Genomic DNA, 21717 nt, shown 5'->3' with positions numbered 1-21717 from the left:
GCTGATCCTAAGACATGCCCAGATTAAGTCAAACTTTCTACGATCCAATTAATGGTTTAATAAGGATCTTTGTGATCAAGTTCCACTCCTTGATCGCTCTTCTTTATCTCATTATTTAAAAACAACTAGAACACAATACAAAACAATATTAGCATCGACTCCTCGACCTCAATCACATTGACTAAAAATATTTGAGTGTCTCGCTACCTCTTACGTGGTCCACTATAACAAATTTAATGATAAAATGTATCAATTGTCTCAGAATGATACCATCTCAATATAATTTCTTTAGTTTCACTTCAAGATGAGATAATATTGCAAAAAAGAACCAGAAAAAGAATTTGTGATCTGCTAAAGATCAAGTAGCAAAGAACAATTATCTGGAAAATAACAGCCATCACAGAAATAATTTTGTATAAGCTTAATAAACCTAATGTTGTGCTGTTTCCATGGGATTTATGTCTCAAGGCTGCACAGCTTCCAGCAACTTTTCATAAACCTGCCTTGCAGATAAATCCTCAATCTGGAACAAGCATTCAAATATATAAGCATATGCACCATGTGACTTGATAATTCATGCATAGAAATTGATCTAAAAAATATTTGCAGATTTCAACATCATGATTATAAATTCTTTTTTCCATTTCAAGGTCAGTTGATCACAAGGGGCGCAGATGAGCGCTGTGCTGTTATATATTCAAGTCAAGATCTATATTGATAAGTAGATTAACCTCCATCAAGATAGTCAAGATCTACCATTTGATGGACCTAGACTCCCCGTAAAATTAATTCAGGGTCATGTTTAGCGGAGAAGAGAGAAGGATGGTGAAGGGCAAAAAAGTTGTGTTTACTTGGAGGGAAATTTACAGGAGAAATGGAGAAAGAAAACTAAGTTCTATAACAACTGCACATTTACTTGGATAGAATTCAACATAGATAGGCTATAACCTACTACTAGTACATGCCAACTTGAGAAGGTTATGCTCCTTCTAATTCATCTGATTTGGACGGAAATAAAACTAAGGAAATGGATACAGACATCTACCTATTTCATTAGGCACCGCTCCCTGCAAATTTTACACCTAGAAGTTATGATATACTACTTATCAATTATTGCATCAAACAATTAATGGACACTCATTTTAAAAATATATCATAATAATGATATGTGAACTCTTCTTAGCAATTATTGCCAACTGGTTTTCTAAGTTCATAACAATCATCTATATACCTAATATTTTACAATAATTCTTACTGTTTGATGTCTCTTTATATGACTGTTTGATGTCTCATAAATGCATCAATAAGAATAAGGTAAGGTATATGGCTGCGAGTATATTTTATATATAGTTTACTTTTTGTCTTTCATTATGTTAATGAAGTGGCCAACAAGTTGAACCCAGAACACAACTCTTGATAACCAATATTGGATTGTAATCGATATAAAGTTTATTAGAAGTAAGCTTCATCATCAATTGTAACTCCTTTTTCCACATGAATGGCTTGGTTGGGCTGCCTCTTCTTAAAAGCAAGTTGCTAGAGTAGGCAATGCACTTTCAAAATCTTGGTTCCTCACCATTTTCGAAGGCAGGGTGTGGCTTAATCTTTCAGCAAGAAACATGGGAGTCAAGAGAAGCTGCTGCTAGCAGAGGAGTGAGTTGTTTCTTGGGTTCGCCAAGAGAAAGAGGACAGCCTCCATCTATGGAGACTAGTTAGTTGAATGGGCAATTGGTTGTCTTTCCTGCCTAGGCATATTTGTGTTTATTGGAGCATGTTCTGTGTCAACATTTCTTGATTCTGTTTTAGTGCTCTTAGGTCATATGTTTTGAAGGAGCATGTTTCAGGTCTGGTTGAACTAGTTTACTCATGTAATCCTTTTGGAAAATATATTTTGAGTGAATGATTTTATTTGGTCATATCCTTTTTTTAATACATGTGTATATTGGATCATTATCAAAATCAAGTACAAAATTATAGTATCTTACAATGAGAAGCTTTGACTTGTTGTTCCATCCTCTCTGTAGGGTCATTTGGCTCAATCTTAAGCCTAACACCTGTGGAAAAGAACAAACAATATGATTCCAATTATATCAAATAGAGTTTGAGATTTTAGCATTTATAAACAAATCAAACCTTGCCCATGAATTCCAAAAGTTCACTGTTAGCTTCTCCTCTAGCAGCTGGAGCAGCTACAGTGACTCGAACATCATCAGCATTGACTCCTGATGAAAATAATGTCATTCAATATGAGGGAAATAGTCATTATGCACATAGCTTACTTGCAAAACAAATGCTAAGGAAATACAAATATATCAGGTTACAAAGACAACTTTTTAAAAAAAACATAAAACAAAAAAAGAAAACTTGTTAGACAATTTGCCAAGTAGAAAAGAAAATGGGTTTGTTGCCTATGTGTGAAGCTATGATTCTAAGATGTACGCCGAGCCTTGCACTCTAGCCAACCACATCATGGCAAAAAAAATGTCACTTTAAATCATATTGTCCAGGTCGCTAGGAACATGAAGCCGTAGAAACTAATAGTATGTTTGGTTCATAGAATGGAATTTGTAAACACCATAATAGTTATTCAAAGAAAATGAAACTAGAGTCTAATAGAAAGTGAATATGTATTCCTTGGATTGATTCTCCATTTAAAATCTCATGATATCTTGATAGACATGGACTAGGTGTCACATTCTTCCTCCTCACAAAGGCATATGATAATTATGATGTCTTCTTGCATGCCAGTTGCAACTCGCTCTTGGTTATAAACCTCCCTCTGGCTTCTTCTCCAGAAACCAATATACCCTCTTCATCTCCAGTGGTTCTATCACTTCTCTGGCAGAAAGACCCTCCAACATCTCCTCCTATAGCTTCTACATTCTCCATGCGAAATGTTATATCTGCTTCCTCAAAGTTACACAATTGAGAAATCTCCAATCTAGTTAAATTGTTATTTCTTCTTCCGAAATGCAGCAGAACCCAAAAAAGCCTTCTTCCTTAGTAGTTTCCTCCTTTTTCATGGCACCATGTGCTGGCTGATGACTGATGCTCCAGCTCAAAAAGCTTGGATTGGTTCACAGAATAACAATCTCAACATATGATAAAGGAAATAGCAAATAAGGATTTAGAGGGAATAATAATTCTGTGAGGATTTTATTCCAAGGTCATTTGTAATCAAATGAAGGAATAGTTATTCCGTAATAATAAAACAGAATGGAATAAATATTATTGCAAACCAAACATGGTGTAAGGAACAAAGAAAGGCTAATTTGTGTTGTTGATCTTGTGACCGATATCACAATTTCCCCAAAGAATGGAATGGCACAATCATGATCCAAATAAATAAGTACTCAATACCCTTCCACATCCAGACCAAATAGAACCAAACTCTAGAATTTTAACATGCATATGAATAGTAGAATCAACCAAATGGTAGATAGATAGTTACTTATTATGGCTGATCGTTGAGCACGGTCTTCTACTTCTATTGCTACTTGAACAAGGCCACCATCCAACTGAGATATGCATGGGGGTACAGGAGCATCCTGTAATTATTGTGTTTACCATGATGGCACATATATGAAGTTTATTATTATGGCTAGAAAAAAGGATTTCAATATCTAGAAACAAACTGCATAAAAGAAAAATCGCAGCAGATGATGCCACACAAATTGGGTTATCAAATTGAGCTTATACATAAACAAGAGATTAAAACCATAGCAAGTAAAATATTTCAGCAAATACGCATCACCAAGGGTCATGCTCGCTTTTTTTAGGGCAAAGCTTTTATGAGAGAGTAAGGTAGATATGAGTGCTACAGTTGACACAAAGTAATAATTTTCAGTTGGAAACGCCAGCCTCATACAAGTTCACTTCTATCTTGCAACTTTATTTTTCATCCCTTTTCTATAAAATCATAATTCATAAGCACTAGTAACACCGACGGAAAAGAAGTAACAGCATCAAAATCATAAATACACATTATTAGGTTTTGTTATCAATCATTAGGATAAAAAAGTTTATGAATACCTAGTACGAATCACAAATGAGAGGGCATTCAAGTAAAGACCAATAAGGCTTAAAGATGCATAAATGAAGTTAGAAATAACAAAAATCAGAGAGCTGGCAGCGTGACACTCATTTTCCCAGTATTGTTATTGGTCTTATGGATTCACATGCTTAAGTTTTAAAAAGGGAGAGACTCAACCATCATTCTTAGCTTCATGGGGTGACCTAATTTACATACAGAGATAAATAATTGCAGCCAGAGCATAAGTCCTAATGAGTTATGAAATGTATGGTTTGATTTAACTTGCCTAAAATGAGATACACTTTCAAGGGAACTTTAAAACCTGTCACTATGCAAAATTTTATTATGCTCAACAATTAATAGATAATATGCCAAAGAGACTCATGCCTAAGCATCAGAGCAGAAAGACAATGATAAAAGGTAATAAGGAAAACAAATAGTGCTAGCATGATCGAAACAGTTCAAAATGTAGTACAAAATAACCTTTTAGTAACAACAAGAATGCACCTGTGGGTTTGTTTCTGCAGCAACTGAACTCAGTGCACCATCAACAATATAAATGAAAGAGGCATGTTCCAAAACTTCTTCAGAGCGGTAACAAACAAGAAGTTCACAACCGACACAGCTCATGCGATACTGCTTTTCCAGTTTTCCTTCACCACTACAAAGAATATTCATATGTTCCATAAGCAAATTATCATTTCGAACAGTGACTCAAGCAAGTCACGAGAATGTTAGACCTATCATGAGAATGAAAAAACAATATGGTATAACTATAAAAAAGGGCAGAACCTAACAATATGTTACACCTATCGTGCTGAGTTGTGCACCATCATCCCCTAACATGAGTGGCTTGTGCAATTGTCAACAAGGGAATGTGGCCCTTCATTTGTTAGCATGATCACATCCCCTTTTCCCTTGCTTTTGAGCAAGTAATACATGATAAATACCGCCTTATAAGGAGCATTTGAGGGTGAGCACAGGGTTAAGATGAAACTTCTTTTAGACATTACCTAAAGAGCTCCCTTACATGGTGGGTGTTAAACAACAAATCATGGAGCATGAGTGAAGTGTGTTGTGCTCTTGGTTAAGAACCTTATGCAATGGAGGCAGCTGTTTTGACCTTGTTATTCTTATTTGCATGTGTTGTTGCTACAATGCTTGACCTCCACGATATTCATCATGGTAGATATAAGATAATTCTTACTTATTGCTTGCTAATTTAACCATTTAATATTAGTATTAAGTGTTATCTGTTTAATTGCATCATACTCTAGTTATAGTTCACTTTTACTGCTATCATTATTTTCAGTTCATGATTATACACATGCATCATAGATAATAACACAAACTGTTTATTGCTTACAAGGTTTTCGCTAGCCAATTGGCTTAATCACAAGTGATCATTTTTCGGGTATCTCACCCTCAATCTCATATTGATGAATGTGTTGATTGTCCGACAAGGACAGTCATACCCGTGATGAGCGTACACAGAGTTCCTCTACTTTGAAAAGTAGGGGAGATTCCAAAAGTCACACACTCAATTTTGTTACAAGAATATAAACATGAAATATAACAATTCATGATACTATTAGCTTATATGTTTCCTTGCAAGCTACATCATTCTTCCTGCTATTACACATGTATACTGTGCATTCTTACCAACTATTTCCCTAGTTAGCATCTTTGATTGTCTTGCCTCAAAATGTATCCAAGGTAAGTATCTAGGTTATAATCTTGGTCATTAGATTGCTCAGAGATGGATTGCATGACTATCTTGAAGGTTTTGGTTTTCACAGACTTGTCAGCCAAATTTTTGCAGAGTTGAAAACAAAGTTGATTTGAAATAGATAACAAAAACATTTCCCACAAATTATTGATGCTAGATAAATCTACCAGAATTCAATGTTTTGAAGCAAATGATTGATTTAAGGCCTCAATAACAACCTGTAACTAAGCTAACCCACTTAGAGCATTTGCTAATTTCAGTAGACAAGGAAATTAATTATTCCATTACAAGCAAGTTCAATATATCCAAGTACAATATGCCATATCATTCCAACATAAGGGAAAAAACAACAAAAAGATCAAAATATCTAAGAGATTGTAAATCAATCGACCCAATGTAAATATGTACCGCTTTAGAAGGACTTTTCCTGCCTCCTTAACATTCAGCCTAGAAAGATGTTTCATCTTGTCCAGTACATGTGCTTTGTCAGTCTTTCGCCTAGGCATCTTCTGCAATTGAGTATCTTCATAACAAACACATCAATATAGAAGATAATTGACAATTTGTTTCAACAACTGTAGAAAGTAAGGAACAACCGTTTACCATGTGTAAACAAAGTTTAGGTTTATGGAAAGTAACAAGAACCTTCACCATGTATAAACAACTTTTTTTTTAGGTTTACAAAAAGCAACAAGAACCTTCCATAACCTCTTGAATAAGATTTAGATACAGAAAGCTGCAAAAAGTATACTTAGAAATCACAATTTAAAGACATTTCTGTTATGGAATCCAACTAAACTAAGAAGAACCCAACCATAATGGCCTAAGAGCTATTATTCATCATGACTAAGCCAAGTTAGTCCCAACTATTAGGTGTGTTACATGATTTGTCCGTTGAACTCAATGTAAGGCATATTACAATTAGTATTCAGATTTCTTAAATTGCTTTGACTAAGCTGACCAGAGAATTCCCTTTCTAAGCTGTACACCTTTAGCTCAACTAGTCTAACTAACTGTACATATGTTGGTTGCACTGTTGTAAATCTTTTATTTATCTCACAACCCCAAACATCCATCTTAGCATATTTTCACTGTTGCTATATTTTACAAAATTTTCCTTTTAATTTGAATAGCACACAACAATCACAATGCTCCATGAAAGCTTGGCTACCACCAATTATTTGGCTTTTTGCATGGTAAATATGAATGGAAATTTCTAGAGAAAAATATATTTAAAAAAAACTATTGTTAATCAAATCAAACATTGTCAGCAACTAGCACCTTACTCTGATTTATTCTGCTACATAGTAGATATTTACACTTGACATGAAATAATGCATAATACTTGGTGTCCCAAAGCATTGGAATGTTGCACCATTTCATTCACTTCACATATATCGAGATTATATTTTTACAAATTTTGGTCATTTTTCTTCTTTAGGAGATTTCCATTTTAACATTTACAAAGATTTCTCCTTGACTAAATGATCCTTAGAAACAAACAAGAAGAAAATGTGAGTTTGAACTATTAGGGGCCAGCAACATGGCCATCATCTTTAAGTTGAACCCTTTATAGGATACATAATCCTTGGTTGAATTATTCTCAAACATGAAAAAGGGAAATAACATTTGAAATATTCATATGGATTGAAGAAGACTCTATGCTTGTCAATTATTGTGGATAGTGATTCTAGAACTAGATGAATAAAGTTAGTTGAGCAAACAGAAAAACATAAGGAGATTAATTCTTGCACAAGTTCCTTTCATTAGATTTTTTTCCCAATATTTTGAAAACTATGATAACTATAGATGACTAATATTATCAAAGGGAACTAGAGTAAGTTAGGCATAGTGTGGGGTATAATAGCAAACTTAAAAAAAAAAAAACTCGCCTAATAAACTCTGAGTATCGTACTCACTTAACAGACCTGCTTCATCTATGCGCCATCAACCCTCTAGTAAAACAAGCAAACGAGGGAACACATACTTATTAGCAAATTCTTATGTAAAAATAAGCAACAGAAAGAGCATGCAGGCCATAGAACTTGCCTACTTGGTGATACCCATTCAATTACACCGCTCAAAGGGAAGGAATACTACTACAGTTGCGCAAACTCACTGCTCAAGACATAACATGTCACCAAGTAGGTATTAAGAATGCATGATCCTCCAATTTATCCATCGTTAAATAATACTTCAGAAAAAAGAAACTATTTTTTAGATCAACCTCCTTAAATACACCGAGTCTACAAACACTTCGCCAGCAAAAAAAAAAAAAAAAACCTCTTTCGAGGGAGCAGAGCTTGCGTTGGTTCAGATCCGAAGTAGAACCAAACTTACAACGCCAAGAACCAAGACCTTGCTCATAAATTAAAGAAATTACAAAAAAAACCCTAGAAAGGGGAAGGGGGGAGGAACAACGGACCCGTGATGAGCACGTGAGAGCTGCAGTGCTTGCAGTAGTAGACGAACAGATCGGAATCGGGACCGTCCGGCGCCGCATCTTCGCTCGAGTACGTGTGCGTCGTCCGCTTCGGCATGCTGCTTCTTCTCGCCGGAGTCGCCTCGACTAGTTCGCTGAACGCGTTGGGGGCTTGGGCTCGCTCGAATTCGACAAACGCTTCCCTTAGGGTTCTCTTTTATCGGTTTTTTAGCGATTTTTTTATTGATATAAAATTTACTTCAAAGTTATAATTACTCAAAATTATTCATACCGAATTAAAACATTTAACTGTCACCTTTCTATTTTAAACTCTTATTTTCGAGACCATAATAATTTCAAAAAATACTTTTAATATATATATATATAGAGAGAGAGAGAATTGATATCTTGCGTGACTTATCTTGCGCGACTTGTCCATGACATCTTTGATCCACTGCTGCCCTCGCCGCGCCGTTTGACCATTGCCAGGCGCCGCCTCGAGCACGATCAACACGCCGCTCGCCACGCTCCGTCCGACGATGGATTCCGATCGGATAGTGGTCGGAATCCGACGAATTTGACTGGAAATGTGGCAGGCAATGTTGGGCGCCAAATTTCGGCCGCAATTTGGTCAGAATCCGATGCGTGCCACTGTTAGTTGCGTTTTCGACCAAATACGTCGGATTCCGATCAAATCGCGATCGGAATTCACCTCCGGACGGAGCGCCAACAAGCGGCACGTCGATCGCGCTTGAGGTGGCGGACAGCGGTGGTCAGACGGGGGGGGCGCAACGCAGGTGGGTCGGAGGTGTTATACACGGATTGCGCGGGATAAGTGATGCAGGATATCAAATTTATATATATATATATATTATACTTTTATATATATATATATTTTAATCATCAAAGGTAAAAGAATATTACATTGCACTGTACGATAAATTTTAAATTCGAGAGGTGAGATATTTTTTTATAAAAAAATCAAAATGAAATACAAATATATCATTTTTCTATTTTTATAGCAATGATTTTTTATCTAATATTATTATATTTTAATATATATCAAATAAATTATATTTTTAATTATTTTTTATAATAATTGAATCATTTTTCTGTTTTTATAACAATGATTTTATCTAATATTATTATATTTTAATATATATCACATAAATTATATATTTTTTAATTATTTTATATAATAGATGATAATCTTCCATATATATATATATATATAATTTTATTATTGACTAAATTATATTACTTGATAAATTTATTATTATATATATATCATATAAATCAAATAATTTATGATAAAAAGTAATATAAGACTAAGAAACAGCCCCATTAACAAAGTTAGATTAACAAATTTAACGAGTTAAAAGTATAATAATCCATCTAAATAAATAAGTAAAAAAATGAAACGTACAATAATTTTATAATAAAAATTTTTAAAAATTGAATTAATTTATATTGAATTACACTATTAATATCATCAAAATGTTATTAAATAATTTTTTAAAAAAATTAAAATTAAAATAAATGGAATAATTTCGACTCAACTTTAATCAAAGCTACTTTAAATTAATATAGTATAATTTTATCAAATAAAAAAATGCTATATATATATATATGTGATAATAAGCAAAAGTTTTTTTTTAAATTATTTATCGGTTAAATTAGAATATAATTTATGTATATTCAAAAATTGATTTTAAAATATAACATTTATGTTTTTAATTATTCCTAACAGTATTTGAGAGGATAAAGATACCTTAAATATTAATTTATGAATTAAGTGTTATTTTAAAAATTATTAAAAGACGCGTGCTTGATATAGATAAATGGGATTTTTTAATTTATCTTTATTTTTTTGCCAAATATATAGTCATTAGAAATTATCAAACAAGTGATAAAATTTACTTTTAAAAGTATAAAATAATATTTAAAAATTAAAAAAAGGATCAATTTTGGCCTATCAAATATCAATCACATCTTAATCATTTCAAATTTCATCTACTCGGTCCTAACGTACCCATTTATACCGGGATACAAAATTCCACAGCTCAGCTGCTCCCGACCACTCCGCATAATTTGCCTATACAAACCCATGATCGACCGTCAACGCATATTATCTTTTCATCATCGGACGGCCAAGATTAAACCGCATACATCGTCTAGCGTCGCAGCCCAAACCACGAATACCGGACGGTCACCTGGATTTCCTAAATTGCCCTCGGCCTTGTGCTATTTTATAGTTCTGTATCGTGTGAATATTATCATCGTTGTGTCTTTTTTTGTCATTCCGCGCACTTTAAATTCCTGAGCCCCATTTTGCGAAGAAATCTCCGATCTGTCTCCTCTCTCATCCGCTCGATCTCTCTCGAGGGTTGCTGCCGCCGCTGAATCCAACTAGGGTTTTCGGGGAACCTCCCTCGATCCGCCCCCAAACCCCTCCCGATCCCGTTCGCCGGTGCACGACTGTATGGCGGAGGACGCGACCGCCGCGCAGGTGGCGTCGTCCCCGGGGGCGATCGGGAACAGTTTGATCCCGATCGTGAACCGGCTGCATGACATAATTGCCCACCTCGGGAACTCGTCCGCCGCTGATCTTCATCTCCCCCAAGTGGCTGTGGTGGGGAGCCAGAGCAGCGGTAAGTCGAGCGTCCTTGAAGCGCTGGTTGGCCGGGACTTCTTGCCGCGGGGGTCGGATATTTGCACGCGGCGCCCGCTGGTTCTGCAGCTGGTGAACAGGCCGAGGCGAGCGGATTCGCCGGAAGGAGGGGAGGAGTGGGGAGAGTTCCTCCATCTTCCTGGGAAGAGGTTTTTTGACTTCAGAGAGATTCGCCGGGAGATTCAGGTGGTTTGAGTTTTTTGTTTTAGGTTTTTTTTTTGTGAGTTTCTGTTTTTTTTTTTTTTTACTTTTCTATTATTTATTCGTGATCTCCCAGCCTTTTTTGTTCTTTGGGTTGGAAGTGCTTGCTTCAGAAATGCTGTCTTGCGTAATGCTGTATGATTTTTTTAAGTAACTGAAAATAAATTGTTCTGACGAAGGGGTTTTACTAGTTCCTGTTGGAGATGGTGATTGAATTTGTTATCGTGCTGATACGCCCAAGAAGCCGCCCGGTTTCATTTTTACCCCTTGAAAAATCGTCCTTTCATGATTCCTTCCAAACAATTAAGAACCACTACATTATGCTGCCCACTGTGATGAAAGATGCCATCTTTCTGTTTTTTTACTCAAATCTCTCAAAGTCTTAGAGTCCATCTATTTGTAATTGTTGCAGAGGTTCTTAATTAAAATCAGGTTCAAGTTTATTGACTATAAGATGGTTTGATTTTGTGTTTGTGTTAGGTGCATCTTACCACTTGTTTTATATGTCATTGGATACGATACTTTGTTATCTATCTTCTAAATGCTTTCTTTACTGACCACCTGACGATATTTCTTTTGAATCATTTTTTTAATTTTAATTTCACACCTTGACATGGGAAGTTGTAGTTTTGGGCATTGTATTTTCAATTATTTGAAATCTTATTTAATTAATATACTGTTAAATTCAGTCAGAAACAGATAAGGAAGCTGGGGAGAACAAGGGTGTTTCTGATAAGCAGATTCGCCTAAAGATTTTCTCTCCAAATGTTCTAGATATTACTCTTGTGGACTTACCAGGAATTACTAAAGTACCAGTTGGTGACCAACCTAGTGACATTGAAGCAAGGATTAGAACAATGATATTTTCTTACATTAAGCAAAAGACATGCATCATATTAGCAGTTTCTCCTGCAAATGCTGACTTGGCAAATTCTGATGCACTTCAAATGGCAAGACTTGCGGATCCAGATGGTAAGGGCTCTTACCATTATCACTTGAGAATGTTTGGAACACATTTCTCAAAGTAACCAATTGTCATATCACTAACTACTGTCAATTGCTTTTTGTTAGGATCTCGAACAATTGGTGTCATCACTAAGGTTCTGTTTTGGATACTTGAGTACTGACTATACTGTAAAAGAGTTGTTTTTCATTTTGAGGCTAATTGTTTGCCTTTTCTGCAGTTGGATATAATGGATAGAGGCACTGATGCACGCAACTTTTTATTAGGAAATGTAATACCACTTCGGCTTGGTTACGTGGGTGTAGTTAACCGTAGTCAACAGGTATCTTTGTTCTTATAATTAATATATATTTTCCCCTTCAAGTTGACCCAGTGATAGTGATCATGCATGTTCTGAAATATGTTGTTGCATTTTTGTTAGTTTATTTCTTCAAATACATCATTGGATCACTTTCATGAATCAAGAAACCCTATATCTTTTTTATCAAACCTAGATGTTATTTCTCAAAGGTTTGTAGCTCAATTAAAGTCAAGGTTATCAAGTAGTCACTTATCAAGTAGCTCAATTAAATATGGTTTGATGACTATACTTTCACTAGTTACCATATACTACATTTGAAAGAACTTTTGTTAATTATTTCACTTCATTCTTTTTAAAGCATCATTCCCTATTGTTTTTCCAAATCAATATCTTTTTTCCATGTGTTTCGTGCAGTATATTTGAGGTTCATTTTGATTTTAATTTTATTGTGCAGGATATCAACCTGAACCGCAGTATCAAAGATGCATTAGCATTTGAAGAAAATTTCTTCCGCAATCAACCTGTATGTTCTGTTTTACATCTTTATGCTTATATTGTTTTCTTTTTAAGAACATAAGAAAGAGTGAGGCTTCCTGCAGGCTTATCATGGTCTTTCTCATTGTTGTGGTGTCCCACAGCTAGCCAAGAAATTGAATCAAGTAATTTCTCTACTATCTTCAATTTTGTGCCATTTTATTTAGTTTTGTTGGAAATTAAGTCAAAAGGAATGCAATGATTATGTTTTTTCTATATAAGGATTATCTTAGAATGGATTTCAAAGTTTATTTCCCTTTACCATGTAGATCTAATGTGCTATTATCCTTTTGCTATTTAAAATTATACTGTGCCCCTGCTTCATAATTTTGCCACAGAAATACATATCCATTTGCAATCTTGATTAATCGGTTTTTTCTTTTATTTGTGCAAATATTATTCTATCCTGTATTTCATAAAAATTCAAATCATCCATTTTCTGTCTTGCTTTATCTGCAGATTTTGGTTCAACATATTAGGAATGTGCTTCCAGGATTGAAGTCTCAGATAAATGCAGAGTTGGTTACTGTAGCAAAGGAGCACGCATCCTTTGGTGAAGTTGCTGAATCGAAGGTTTTAATATGCATCATAATATAACACCTAGATTCTTTTTGATTGAAATCTATTTATTCTTATATTTCTCTGTTACTTTTCTTCTGCGCTGTTGATTGAGGAGAGTACTGAATCCTATTTCCTCCCTTTGTTTTAGTTTGTAAAGTTGTGATATAGCAGATTCATGAACGTTGGAGATGCATGCCTAAAATTTTAGGAGCTTGATTGGAAACTAGTAAAATGTCAATTCTACTTTTTTATGCAGATTAATGTATTTCACATGCATCTAATTGTTCCATTTTGTTAAATACAGTTATCCTTTAGTTAGCCAATTCCAGATATCTAGGGCTAACACAGTTTGATAATGGTAATGATAGTCCTTTAGTTATTATCACTTTTCTGGAAGATGAGGTTGCAATTAGTTTGCTACATTGTTCTAAGTTACTATCAAGATATTTGAGATTACTTGTGTTATTGTTTGAGATTAGTTTGTCCATATATATTTCATGATTAAAATGCATGGAAGAACAACCCAAATTTCTTAGTAGTTTTATTCTCTCCTTGGCGGGGACTGCTCATCTCATTTCCCCTGCTTCCTATTTTCCTTACTTTTCTATTAAACTTCTTTAAGGAGAGTAAGTACACTTGAGATCAGTGAAGGAGTTTCATTCAAATTCCATTGTTTCCACACAGTGACACTTGTTTTGACTGTCTATTGTACTGTTATGGGATCCTCACAGCGACTGATGCCAAGAAAAAAAAGGGGCAGTCGGTGCACATTGCTCCTGTCAATGAGGAGTCTCAAGGAAGAATCGTGTCACATTTAGTCTATTGTATACAGTTTACCCTGCATTGCAAAAGGCTATTTCTGTGACTCGAACCCATAATTGAACTAACGAAAATGCTTATGAAATGGGAGAGGTTTTGGTAGATGAGAATATAAAGTTTCTTGTTAGGAACTTGATTGTGAAATATTTATGATTTTATTGTGTTATTGCATCCAAATGTTTCTTGTTCTCGATTGTGTCTTTAATATTCTCCTTTACAAAGTGTTCTCAAAACAACTAATTTGTGTATTGTTTTCTGTGCAGGCTGCAATGGGAGTTAAACTGCTAAACATCCTAGCAAAATATTGTGAAGGTAGTTAGAAATTGATTAATCAAAATTCTATTCTTTTTTCTCATGAGATGCCTTTTGATGTTTTTTTTTTGTTTCATTAAAAATTTATAAAGTCAATGATTTAAAATTTTATTCCCAATGATATTCCTATTGGAGTTTTTAAGAATTTGAGATTTACAATCAAACTAATGGAGGAAATTTAGAGAAAGGAGGAATGGTTTCTTTGTAATTTTTGTTAACACAATAGAGTTCCTAGATAGAGAAAATCTTGGGTTCAGTGAATGATGCAAAATCCAGTACTTAGTTGATATTATATTGATGTGAAGAAAGACAGGTCCAATAGTCTACCTAGTTTTGAGCAGGAGTATAACTACTAATTTTCCTATAACTCTAAATTTTCACTTTATTATTATCAGAACTTATTATTCATGTTCAAGATAAAAAATATTTAGTATTGATTATGCCCCTATATTATCATGCTAATTGATGAGAATGTAAATAAAATTAACTTGAAGCTTTAAATATGTGGAGAAACATAAAAAACTAAAGAATTTATATTAAATAGATTCATGGTTTAAAATTTCGTACTGTGTCGGGCAAATTGGGTGCAATTTGCCATTCTGCTTGTAGTTCGGCACCGACACCAACACAACATACCACCGTGGGATTGTGGCAATCTCTACAGGGTCACAGAGGTGCCACGTATCCCGCATTTTTTTCTTTTTCTTTTTTATTTCTTTTTAATTTTTTTAATATTTGTATTAAAATTTTAAATTTTAAATATTTTATATTTAATAAATATCAAAATTATATCGGCATGGAATGATACTGTATCGAAATTGTATTGTTCTAGTCATAAATCGAAACTCTAAAATAGGTCGATATTTTAAACCATGAATATATTACAATTGAATATATAAAAAATATTGTTTAAACAATATGAAAAGAAGCAAGAATTATTAAAGTATGCATTATTTCAATTTATTATTTAACAAGAAAAAATGAATATCATTGATAATTTTTTTAAAAACAAAAGTGCAATTGAAATTAGGAGCTTTGGGGGTTTCACATGATTGGCATATTGTCCTCAGGTAAAAGCTAAGATTTACAATTTGTGGTATGGTCAATCATAGTTTATGAGTCATAATGTTGGCACTGGTGAAACAACATTTATGAATTGTACATGTAGCTTTAATGTAAGATATGGTTACTATTTTTTTCCTTTATATTGTTCCTGATAGCTTACAAATCAATATCTCTCATTGATTTTTTTTTACTTCGCTTGGCTAATATATCTAGTCAAATTTTGTGATTGTTGCAGCTTTCTCATTCATGGTGGATGGAAAAAATGATGAATTGTCAACAGCTGAGCTTTCTGGTGGTGCACGGATACATTACATATTCCAGTCTATCTTTGTCAAGTGTCTAGAGGTTATTCATTACTTTGCAGCTGAGCTTTGTCTTGGTTGGATGCTTGATATGCTAATATTTGGTCTTGTAAATTAAATGCTTGTCATCATTAACTTTTAATTTCAAATATTATTGTTTGACTCTTGCTACCTTGCATCTGAATGTCATGAGGTTGGAGTCTTAATTGAAACATCAGGCTTTTGAATGTCAATAAACTTTATGAGCATCTGATTTTTTGTACAGGAAATCGATCCTTGTAAGGATATTAGTGATGAAGACATCCGCCTTGCTATTCAAAATGCAACTGGCCCAAGAAGTGCTCTCTTTGTACCAGAGGTGATAGTGAATTGGATGGTGTTGCATGCTATCTGTGATTATTTCCTTGCTCTGATTGGATTTTTGGTACTTTTATAGCTATATTGTGCTTTTGGACTTATCGATAACAAATCATTAGGTTCCGTTCGAAGTTTTAGTGCGAAGACAGATAGGTCGCCTATTGGATCCAAGCCTTCAGTGTGCAAAATTTATATACGATGAATTAAGAAAGGTATACACTGTCTGAAATTTCTTACTGAATATTTATTTTCCTGAAACGACATTATCTTTTGTATTATTGTAGATGAGCCACCGCTGTTTAGCTGGCGAATTGCAGCGTTTTCCTGTCCTTCGTAGGTGCATGGATGAGGTAATTGGGAACTTTTTAAGAGATGGCCTTCAACCTGCAGAGACAATGATTACTCATATCATTGAGATGGAGGTATGAAATTACCTTATCCTTGCCTGTTATTTGCCAAAGCCTGCCAGTTCTTGGCTACATGTCTATTTATTCAGTCATCTCTTGTTTGCACCTTTTCATAACCCAAGTAGTTGTGATGGAAATTAAAAAGAAAGAGTAACTGTGACTAGGTTGAGCAGTCAAGCACCCAGTGGCATCACTGTCAACAGTCTCTTTGACTATAGTTTTAAACATTTGATGGTTGGCATCATTCTTTCTTGATTTATACGGTTTAAAATATGTATAACTTCCTAATTTAGTGATACTGGCATATTAGTATTATGCTGAAACTATAGTTTTTTTCTCTACATGATCAACAATGTTGGTTTCTGTGCATCATTGTACTCGGACATCTTATTCCTTTCCTTTGTATGCATTAATTGATGGTTGGTTTCCTTGATGAAATGATTCCTTAGTCTAAGTATATTTGTGGCATTAAACTGCTGCTTTTGATTTGGGTCTCTATTCTTGCAGATGGATTACATTAATACTTCTCACCCTAGTTTTATTGGTGGAAGTAAGGCTGTAGAAAACGCACAGCAGCAGGTTAAATCTGTTAGATTGGCAGCGGCAGCATCTAGAATAAAGGTATGTGCATCCATCTATCTTTTGGTATCACTATCTTTTGATATCGTTCCTTCTAGTTTCTATAATTGAATATAAACGGTCATAGTTAATGTTCTATTTTACAAGTCCTTATCCCACGCTTGTTAGATGCTTAATAAAATGAGCATGGCATGACGGATTTCACAAGTGTGATATTCTTTTCACACTTGTATACATGTTATTAGTAACATTCATAATATGGATTGTTATTATTTTTTTTAAAAAAAATAAGCTACTTTTCAAGTATTAGAAATATATATATTACAATTAAGGCTACAATCTTAATAAATCACGGTATAAAACTTGTATGAATGTTTCATTGTTCTTTATCCTATACATATTCCACTTAGATTGATTTTTCTCTATTTGTTCCACGATTTTGAATCTAATATGTACCTAGAAAGACCAGAAAATTAATAAACCAACTTTTAAACAGACTGAGAGCAATTTTATTTTTTTCTCGAATGAACAAAAGCCAACCCATGACTGTAACAACATGAAAAAAATCCATAGGGCAGGTCGGCACCAGCTGGAGCAAGCTTTCTCTTAGACACCAGCAGGGTTAGAGGTTACTGACCATGCATGCTTGCCACCACCCTTGAGGATGGTGCAATGTAATACACATGCAGTGAGGAAGAGGTAGAACAGGGAAATATCCTGAAGGCTAAGCCTATATAAATGGAAGTGATCTTGCAGCCACAGGGGCATTTTGGATTCTGTCACAACGAAGAAGAGGTGATAAAAGGGAGTTTTTCACATCTAAGTGCATTTCATAGGAATGAAAGAAGATGGAAGGTCAAGAGATAGCTGGCGCTTTAAAAACACACAAGGTAAGAAAAAAGGAAAAATGTACACCTTTAAAAGCCTTCTTAAAATCCAAGAAAGCCAGGAAAGAAGATAGGTCAAGAGATGGCTGTGCAATAAAAATACACTTATGAGATGAAAAAAATTCATGAAGGGTAAACGAAAGAAGAAAATCTCCCTAAAACCTTTGCAAACCAGGAAATTCTTTGGTTTTAGTGATATAGACTGATAGTGTGCTTGTTTGAAACAAGGACGAGGTTAGGGGGAAGTTTGTCAATTTTGCTTGTCATGCCATATATTATTATTGATATTGTTCTTCTGGGTTGGGTGAGGGAAGAAAAGTGGAAGTTAATATTTTGTGTTATTGCATCAGTCTAGGGTTTCGGCCACTTTAACCCACTATATTGTCTCCTTTGTAACCAGAATGTTCTCAAAACATAAAATGGTGACCATTTTGCATTTGATACACAGGACGTAACTGACTCAGATAAGTTGCAAGTTTCTGAAAAGAAACCCCGGGCTGTCCTTGCTAGATCTTCTGCAAATGGAGTTGTTCCTGATAATCAGGTCATTACTCTGATTCCTGAAACTTCTAGCACAAACAGAATTTTTAATATGAAGCCATGCCTAAGCTTCTTTTGACATTCTTATCTCCTTTCTGTTCTGTTTGTTGATAAAAGGGTGCTCGAACCATTGGGGACTCTGAACGACCTGGTTCATCTGGTAAGAAACAAAATTATTTCCATTATTTAAAATAAAATAAAGGACCCTTTCAGAAACTTATTTTCTTGTTTAACTTGATATTTCTTTGGAAATGATAAAAGAAACTTGTCAGATGCCCAAGGCTTAATGCTAGTAATATTATTATATGTGGCCAGTGAAGTTTATTAATACCCTTGTTTCCTGAACAAGAGTTACCTAATGCATAAATCTTTTTCACTCTATTTAAGTTTAGTTCATAGGAAGTTCTGCGATCTTAAATTTTAATCCTCAAAACCTTTATATCCATCCACTTAGTTCTGATATCCTTCAGGTGGTACAACTGGAACTAGCTGGGTTTCATCAATCTTTGGAGGTGTTAGTGAAGAACGAGCACCACCGGCAAAAGACGTTCCTTCAAATAAGCCATATAGCATGCCTGTTCACAGTATTGAAAGTTCACTATCCACGATCCAATTGAGAGAAGTAAGCCTATCAAAGCAATGAATAGAAATTTGCTATTTTCCTGATTTTTGACTGCATCAATTTATTAAATGGCTTTTATTGTTGTCTAGCCACCAATAATATTAAAACCCTCGGAGAATCAGACAGAGCAGGAGGCTCTGGAGATAGCAATCACCAAATTATTACTGAAATCATATTATGATATTGTGAGAAAAAATATTGAGGACTCTATACCAAAGGCTATAATGCACTTTCTGGTAAGTGTTGATATTCTGTCTATTTATATATCTATACTCTCAAGTCCAAATGCTTCCCCATGCCTCTTCCATCAGGGAACATTTTCAACAAGAGAAGCATTTGAAAATATTGTTATTTTTTTTACTTTTTGTTTTTTTTATCAGCAATGCTGTAATATCTTGATATTATATCTAGTTTTAGGTCTTGATGCTTCCATGTTGAAGTGTGTTTATTATCAATGAACATTGTTGACAAAGTCTAAAGTTCAACAATTCAAATATTGTCTGTCGGTGTTAGACATCTTCAATATGTTTGTCCCAACTATTTTTGGTGGATATATAAAATTTGATTTTTGAAGCGTTAACATAGAAATAGTTAATGTTTATAACCTTCAATTTTCTCATTCTTGCTGAAATGTGGTAAATTATGGTACTGCATGGGTTTTTATTCATCATGTGAAATATCAACCGGAAGTTGGTAGAATCATGTACTCAGTATCTCGTAAGAAGAATGCTATCCAAGGCTATAGCACTTGTGATATCCAAATCTCATATTTACTTCAAATTATGCTAACTTGTGGTCCTTTGGGTCTTCCTCCATCTCTTACACTTATGTCTCTCACACTTTCAATTTAATCAATTAATGCATCTAATTATAAATCTATTAGTCTTCTCTGAATGTGTACCTACGATCTTAACTTGCTAGCTTTGGATAAATTTCCATGTATACTTATTCGAGTTGTCTGACATGTTCCCATAGAAGTAGTACATCAATCTCGAATTGTTTCATCTCATATATAAAAAGCATGGCCTGAGAAGTTGATGCAATTCAACCATTCTTTTCTGTCAATTCCTTCTGAAGACGAGTTCCACTAGACAATAGAATCACTTTCATGATAATTTGAATCCTTGTCATTATTTTTGTTGGTAAATGGTTGGAAAAATAACTAGTAAATTCACGAGCCCATCAGCTTCTGTGGGGCTCTCTCAAGTCCGTCTGTTGTCCCCGGTTGACATTTATGTTCTTACTATGTCATACAGTTCTACTTTTGTGGGTACATTTTTCTATCAACCTCCTTTGATTTTTGGTTATCACAATGGATTAGCCATTTTTGAACTCAAGTAAACAACTGTTTACATTTCAATTCTTGTTCAGGTAAATCACACAAAACGTGAGTTGCATAATGTGTTCATAAGAAAGCTTTATAGGTAAAGAACAAATTCCTTATTGCATAAGTAGATCCACCAGATGCAACTGTCAAAAAATAATACTTGCCTATGATTGTCTAAATAGGGAACACCTATTTGAAGAAATGCTACGGGAACCCGATGATATAGCTGCCAGAAGGAAAAGATGCCGAGAAAAGCTTCGCATTTTGCAGCAGGTTTACAAGGTAAGTTTGTAGCTTAGCAATGCAATAGCTCAAAAACAATTTGTTCAACTTTCACTATCTACATTCAGTCATATCCTGATGTCCTTGTTTTTTTGCTAGACGCTGGATGAGATACCGCTTGAAGCTGAAAGCATTGAGAAAGGATATACACTAGATGCCAGTGAAAGTAGTCTTCATGGCCTGCCTTCATCTTTCTATGCAGGAAATAATGACCTAATCTCGCCATACACAGCTTCACCTAAGAATCCAAGAAGTCGCAAGTCACATCACTCTGGCGAGCAACCATCAGCAATGTATTCAAGCTCTGACATAAATGGGCTGGTATCCTATCCTGTTGTTGATGCATGATCGCTTGGTTAAGTCCACAAACCATAACTATGCTATACAGTGTTATTTTTTTAGAGCAGTTTGGATGTTTGCCTCGTGTATAGTTTCCTGAGTCGTAGTAGATAAAGCTGTTAGAGAAGTGTGGCAGCTTGCCATGGGCGTTGGCACTCATGCTTGATGTGGATCTGCTACTGCAGTATCCAAATTCAGTTCAAAATTTTTTTAAGCGAGTATGAAGCTAATCTATAGAGTTCATTATTTTGAGTATCTTTGGCAGAGTGAGACATTCCACTATTATTATATCATTCATCTAGAACCATCTTAAAATGATTTTGCTTAATGTAATTGTGATTTAGTCAAATTGATGTTATTCTACTGGTAGCTTAATGTTCAAGATGTGATTATTAGTAAAATTACATTTTTTTCTTTATTAAAATGATCTTCATTTTTCTGCCTAAATTATGATTGATTTTTC

General features: G+C 34.5%; 2 protein-coding genes across 3 annotated transcripts; one reads left to right on the top strand and one right to left on the bottom strand.

The window, feature by feature from the left end:
* Positions 1-253: 253 nt before the first annotated feature.
* On the bottom strand, positions 254-8356 carry LOC141813679 (UPF0235 protein At5g63440). Of its 2 annotated transcripts, none has more exons than XM_074701649.1 (7): positions 8188-8356; positions 6171-6285; positions 4541-4694; positions 3452-3548; positions 2134-2222; positions 1986-2054; positions 254-523 (listed from the first exon to the last, which is right to left on the bottom strand). In XM_074701649.1, the coding sequence occupies exons 1-7, from the start codon at positions 8300-8302 to the stop codon at positions 464-466; spliced, it is 699 nt and encodes a 232-aa protein (XP_074557750.1). In that variant the 5' UTR covers positions 8303-8356; the 3' UTR covers positions 254-463. The 2 variants fall into 2 exon arrangements, with proteins under 2 accessions (XP_074557750.1, XP_074557751.1); XM_074701650.1 differs by having other exon boundaries at positions 6171-6271.
* A 2186-nt stretch (positions 8357-10542) lies between these two features.
* Positions 10543-21509, top strand: LOC141813300 (dynamin-related protein 3B-like). Its single transcript, XM_074701239.1, has 20 exons — positions 10543-11041; positions 11746-12028; positions 12128-12156; positions 12241-12342; positions 12776-12844; positions 12921-12980; positions 13315-13428; positions 14499-14547; positions 15848-15957; positions 16180-16272; positions 16391-16483; positions 16556-16693; positions 17186-17299; positions 18593-18688; positions 18802-18844; positions 19155-19306; positions 19396-19542; positions 20678-20730; positions 20816-20915; positions 21015-21509. Exons 1-20 carry the CDS (start codon positions 10667-10669, stop codon positions 21261-21263), a joined length of 2469 nt encoding a protein of 822 aa, XP_074557340.1. The 5' UTR covers positions 10543-10666; the 3' UTR covers positions 21264-21509.
* The last annotated feature ends 208 nt before the right edge of the window (positions 21510-21717 follow it).

This window comes from Curcuma longa, chromosome 20 (assembly GCF_044706935.1).
Source record: "Curcuma longa cultivar G26 ecotype Majalengka, Jawa Barat chromosome 20, ITB_CL_G26_1.1, whole genome shotgun sequence".
Lineage (NCBI taxonomy): Eukaryota > Viridiplantae > Streptophyta > Magnoliopsida > Zingiberales > Zingiberaceae > Curcuma > Curcuma longa.
The sequence above is the reverse complement of the archived record's forward strand: the minus strand, read 5'-3'. Positions and strand labels throughout refer to the sequence as shown.